At 55.4% G+C, this 6,000-nt stretch overlaps 1 protein-coding gene across 1 annotated transcript in view; it reads right to left on the bottom strand.

Annotated features, from left to right (window-relative positions):
• The window catches only part of Podxl (podocalyxin like), a 45,738-nt gene extending 41,315 nt beyond the window's left edge, over nucleotides 1-4,423 (bottom strand). Inside the window, exon 1 of the mRNA XM_052173398.1 lies at nucleotides 3,997-4,423. Within this exon, the coding sequence (XP_052029358.1) occupies nucleotides 3,997-4,078 (82 nt within the window). The 5' untranslated portion in view covers nucleotides 4,079-4,423. The remainder of the gene's footprint in view (nucleotides 1-3,996) is intronic.
• Between the last annotated feature and the right edge of the window lie 1,577 nt (nucleotides 4,424-6,000).

The raw sequence follows: 6,000 nt of genomic DNA on the forward strand, positions 1-6,000 counted from the left end.
TGGGACTGAGGATGGGACTCAGGACTCTGTGTATTCTAGGCAAGTGCTCGGGAACTTGAACTCCATCCCCCCTCCCTACTCCCCCTCCCCCTCCACCCTCACCCCCCCTTCCACGCAGAGTAAGCAGCAGAGTAGCCCCCCCACCATGCACTGCTACTTAAAGAGCCTTATCTCAAGCATACTGCAGATGAGAAGCTCCTTACACCACTTTGCTTTTTGAGACAGGGTCTCAGTATCTCAGGCTGACCTCCAGACTGTCAACTTCTGAAGGCTCTGTGTCAGCCTCCCAGGTGCTTGAACTCTAGATTTGTGCCACTATGCCGGGTTTATTCAGTACTAGGCGCTGAAATGAGATCAAGCATGTCCCCATCCCATAGTGTTCTTTTTATTTACTTATTTGTTTGTTTGTTTTTGAGACAGGGTTTCTCTGTGTAGCCCTGGCTGTCCCAGAACTCACTCGGTAGACCAGGCTGGCCTTAAACTCCAAAATCCGCCTGCCTCTGCCTCCCAAGTGCTGGGATTAAAGGCATGCGCCCAGAGATCCTCTCACTTCTGAATGCTAGGACTAAGGACATGCTCCACCCCCTCTGGCTTTGAAGTCTTTAAAGAACACACTTAGGTTTCTGTGGGCCCAGGAGTCATGATCCCAGATCTGACACTTCCTCGGATCTTTCACAGCCTCACAAGTGGCGGAGAAACGACAGAAAGACTCGTCCCACAAAGTCTCTGTGAACAGACTGTGACAGGAAACTGTACCAACTGAGCTCCTGGCCCTGCCTCAGACACTCTAGGCACAAATAAGAACAGAGCCCAGAGCTGGAAGTCCTCCCGGCCGGCCGGTCAGCAGAGCCCAGCTTTGTCCTGTCTCCAGCTGTGGAGAGCGGCAGAGACTGGTTCCCAGTACACACCTGGAAAAGGAGTCCACTAGGTAGACATCGAAGTCCACGAGTCAGGCTGCCGGGCTTTCCTCTCAGGTCTGCAGCCAAGGAGCACATGCTCAGCCCGAGATCCCCGTGGTGGAGAGGCGCGGCAGGCTCCAGAGATAACCCATTCAGGAGCCTCCTCCCCAGAGGACTCTAACCCCGTGGTCCCTCCCCTCAGCTTCCAAAGGTAGTCTCCTCCGCGTAGATGGAGGGACCCCAGGAAGAACCGGCTCTCTCCACCTGAGCCTGACATTTCACACAGGCAGCGTGACCTCCTGAGGACTTTAAACTGCTGCTCTCTGTCCCACCCCGGGAGGCCACACCCCACCTGCTCTCAGTCCGGCTACCTCTGTTGATGAATACCTCAGAGTGAATCCTGTCAGAAAACCCCTGCCCCCTCCCTACTTCTGGAAGCTTCCCTTCAGCCCAGCGGCTGGTTCCCTCCCCTACAGAATTCCTCACAGAGCCCACCTCACACTCCCTAGAGTGGCTCCCATCCCCCAGCCTGCTTTACCCCTACGCCATCCCCCTACACCATTTATCCTAGCTTAGTGACCCTAGGAAGAGCTCTCCCACCCCCTGCAGATCTTTTTTTATTTTAAAATCTCCATACGAAAACACTCCAGGAAGCTCTTCACAACCCATACTGGGCTCATTAAGACAGCCTCTCCTTGCCTCTAGGAAGCAAGTCACACAACGACTGCCACTGGCTACCAACAGCAGAATACTGATGCACAGGGGGTCTCGAGCTCATCAGCACCCAATACACCCCTTCAATTCCGGGCAGTACCAAGCGGCAGCTGCTGCTATTGGTGAGTTGGCTACAATGTTACACCCTTATGGTTGCTCTGATGAAGACAACCCAAGAAGCAGGATTGAGATCACTTCAATAGGACGCAGAGGCTTGGGAAGTATACTGCCTAGTCCACAGGCATACAAGTGTGGGGCCCAGGCTGAGAGTTTCCACCATGTCAGCCCACCTGGCTCCTTCCCAGGATTTATCTATCAAATGGCTATCAGTCGGAGAGGACTAAATTGGTCTCTCTTCATCAGCCAAGGAACATGGAGGCCAAGACATCTACCACAATGGGAGCAGAGGTCCCCTTCCGTTCCGCCATGCTACTTTACAGATAGGAAAGTGGAGTGCAAAGGTCTGACTTGCCCTGTGGCAAAGGAAAAACCCAAAAAGGATCCCAGGATAAAGGCTGTTTCCCTCCAGGGCGTGCTCCAGCCACCAGCTTAGGGGGAAAGCTGGAACCTGCCCGGATAATTCCTTTGTTACAGAGACGTGCACTGTAAGCCCACGGTTTTGTATCTCATCGCTTGGTTCCACCAACTGAGGTGGGGCTGTGTGGAGGTATGGCTGATGACAGCCACTAAGGGAGCTGGCCAAGAGGAGAGCACAAAACCGCCACATCCCAATCCCAGGTTTGCCCCCTAAGTCTTTTTTTGCCCTGGATATAATTCACCATCATCATCATAATCAGTTTGCTGCCCTCGGGATCAGTGTAACCATTCCTTCTTGCTACCAAACACCGTCAAAGAACTTCTCTATACTGTCACATACTATAAAAAATGACATCTCTGGGTTAGGGTATCGGGGGCTTAGTGATGCTGAGACTTGCTGCTTGGAACAAGGCCAGGTTTCTGGACACATTTGTCCGCCCATGTTGAACTCTGACTATGACCCGTGCCTGCGGTAGAGTCTGGAGAGAGCTCCTCGGCAGACACAGTGCAGGACAAGAAGCCCAGCCTTGATGTTCAGAGACCAGGTTGGGAGCAGTTCGCTGATGGCTTCCAGGCATCTCCCTTTAGCCTGTATCTTCTCCAAGCTTGGCTTCTATAAAATCAGAATCACTGTGGGCTAACTAGCCCATCTGGCTTTTGAGTGGTACGAGGGGCTACCCCCCCCCAAAAAAAAAGCCTGCGTGTGAAGCTGCACCAGGAAGTTGCCAGGGAGTAATCTTCCCTTTCAGGCAAAGCTAGAGTCCCAGGCCACCCGCCCCCCGGAGGCTTGACCGTCCATTCCCTGAGCACCAGCCCTCACCACCCTACCACCTTTCATTGTTCTGCAGAACTCAGTTTCCCCAACACGAACTCCCACAGCAGCAGAGTCCCTGCCCAGCCTGGGCGGTCACCACAGTAGTTCTGAGTCTGCTCAGGAAGGATAGGCCACTCCGTTTATGAAACGTCTGCCTCTCTCTCCCGGGCTGAGTCTCTCAGCTGTTTGGCAGGGATTTGGGGACACCTGCTCTGATTACGTTTGCAGACACCGCCTGACCTCTCAAACAGAAAGTAACATTTCACCTTCAGAAAGAAGGTAGTGGGACTGTCTCCAAGCTGGGTCTAATGGGAGATGGGTGCCTGAGGTATTACTAAGACACAGCTCAAACCTCATCTGTGAAAGAAGTTTCTTGTTTACACAAAGGGGTGGGAGGGGCCCACCAGCCTGGCAAAGCTCTGAGAAAGAATCCGGTTCTTTGGCAACGAGAAGCCAAGGTCCCCGCTGAACCAGACTCTGGGACCCTGGAAGGAGCACTTACTCCGCTCGTCCCAGGACAGGCTTAAGAAAAAGCGCCTGGACAAGAAGAGCTCTGCACGCGTGGGCATTTAGGGGCTCGCAGCCAGCTTCAGGTGCTCCTTCTTGTGCTCCCTGCCCGTCGCTTTGCTTAGTTTCAACGACCTCGCAATACAGTTCCTGGTCTCCCCCAACACGAGCAAGAGAAATCGCATTCTGGTGGTTCCGCGGGAATCTGGGACCTCCCCACAACCCAAAGTTTCCCCCTTTCTTCAGTGAACCCACCAAGTACTCCCTTTACAATCTCACAAACTCCGGCTCACTCCACACCAAGGAAGACTAGAGGTAAATCCACGATCTGGCCCCGCACCTGCGGCGTTCTCCAATGTGGAGGGGGCGTGGATGGTGCCAAGGTCAGGACTCTGCGTGCGGCCACGCGGGAGAGGCTGCGAGCGGTCCGACCACGCGGTGCAGCCGGCTTCCCAGAGGCCCCGTCAGGCTTGGGGCGGAGGGGAATGACCAAGGGTCCCGGCAGAGCCGCGGCTGTCCACTCACCATCATTCTGGGAGAGAGATGGAGGCGACAGTAGCAGCACCAGCTGCAGCAGCAGCACGGAGAGCTCCGGAGTGGGGCGCATGGTTGTGCTCGCCCGGAGACTCGGAGCAGGTGGCTGCGGCGCTGGCGCAGGGTCGCGCGTCCGGACGGCGGGAGCGTCGGCGCCGCTCGGGGAAGCCTGGCGACAGCCGCGAACTCCGGAGTCGAGATCCGGCGGCTCCTCCTGCCTGCCGCAGAGCTAGGCTGGGACGCGGAGGCAGCTACGAGGAGCGAAGGTGTCTGTGGCCCGGGCGGTGTCTGCGCGGCTGCGGCCCCGCGCACGTTGCCGCGATGACTCCCGCCCCGTCCCGTCCGCGCTGGCCTCCGCCCCCTCCCCCAGGAGCTCGCCCACAGCGGCGGCAGGGTCGGGCGGGGCGGCGGCTGGGCGGGCGCTGCGAACAATAAGCAGAGGAGGAAACTCCGCCCTGGAGCGCGGCGGGCGGGGCAGCCGGGGCTGGCGGTCCCGGGCAGTGAGTAGTGAGTGTGTGTGTGTGTGTGTGTGTGTGTGTGTGTGTGTGTGTGTGTGTGTGTGTGTACGCGCGCGCGCGTGTGTGTGTGTGTGTACGCGCGCGCGCGTGTGTCTGTAGATCTGTGTTCATGCTGTGTATACTTGCGTGTATGTGTGTGTGTGTGCGCGCGCACGCGCGCGTTCGTTAAGTGTGTGTGCCTGTGGATCTGTGCTCATGCTGTGTATACTTGTCTATGCGCGCGCCAGGGACCCTGTCAGACAATCAGTCCCTGCCGCCGATGTCCTACACATTGCTTTTGCAGGGAGGGATCAGCCGGGATCCTCCATAATGCTGCCACCCTTACACGCGGGCACAGATCCCCGGCAACCGATCCTTCCAGGCCCCCAGACCTCAGCGCCTTCTGCGGCAGAGCCAGGGAAGCAGGTCCCCTACCTAGCTGGTGCCTGGATCTCGTGCAGTCCCCAAGCAAGTTTGTGCTCCTGGATGAGCCCCGTACTATCTGGACGGAGTTTTTCTTACCCTCTCCCACGATGTAGAAATGGATGCGAGTCTTTTAATGCAAAAATTTCAGCGCTTAATTCGTGCGCGTCTGTGTTCTAAGTGCTTTGCACGTATTAATTTGCTTGCTCTTCACAGCAATCATATTTCTAAGCCTCGTTTTGCCGACAGGAAAATAGAGTTTAAAAAAAAAAAGGTTAAAAAAGTTGCTTAAGATCCCTTAGGTGGTAAATAGCAGTCTTGCCTCAGAGACTAATCTGGAAACATACTTTGCACAGTGCCCGTTATACCGTAATTGCTCCATGAGAATTAATATTGCGGAATTAAAAGCAGCAATGGAGATATAGGGGCCTCTGCGTCAAATCCAACTTGGGCTCAAAACCTAGTCGTGCTAAATCACTCTGTGTGCTTCGATTCTTTTCATACGAAACACAGGGCTGACAACCCTTCCAACAGCTGCTGAGACACTTGCTTGGGAGAAGCACCTAACATAGGGCCAGAATCTTGAACAACCTTAATGAAAGAGGCAGCCTTCACTCCTGAGAAATGTGTAGACCTGAGATGGGAGATCGGAATTGGAGAATCTCGTAAAACCGAGTTTACTCTGTGAAAGGACAAAGAATCCTATACACGGCGTGGAATGCCATTCCACACCGACCCTATCCACCCCAGCGTGGGGGCCTTTGCGGGCTGCGGACTCTGTGGAGTCCAATGCAAAGGTGGCACCTCATCTCAACGGCGCTGGGATACGAAGCTGAAGGGGGAGGGGGCTAACACAGGAGGGAGATGGCGAAAATTCGTCACACATGACTCCTGGGTTGCTAATCCGGAGTCTTTATGTCTGATGAGTCTAAGTGGAGAGATTGTTCCCGGATGCCAAGGACAGCAGACCTTGTGAACCTCTCAAGTGGGCTGCGCGCAGGCTCGTGAAGCCGCTGAGGAAGCCGGGAGAGCGGGTTGGGGTGGCCTTGCAGCCGGCCTCAAGTTTGGGAAGAGC

This window comes from Apodemus sylvaticus, chromosome 2 (genome assembly GCF_947179515.1).
Source record: "Apodemus sylvaticus chromosome 2, mApoSyl1.1, whole genome shotgun sequence".
Lineage (NCBI taxonomy): Eukaryota > Metazoa > Chordata > Mammalia > Rodentia > Muridae > Apodemus > Apodemus sylvaticus.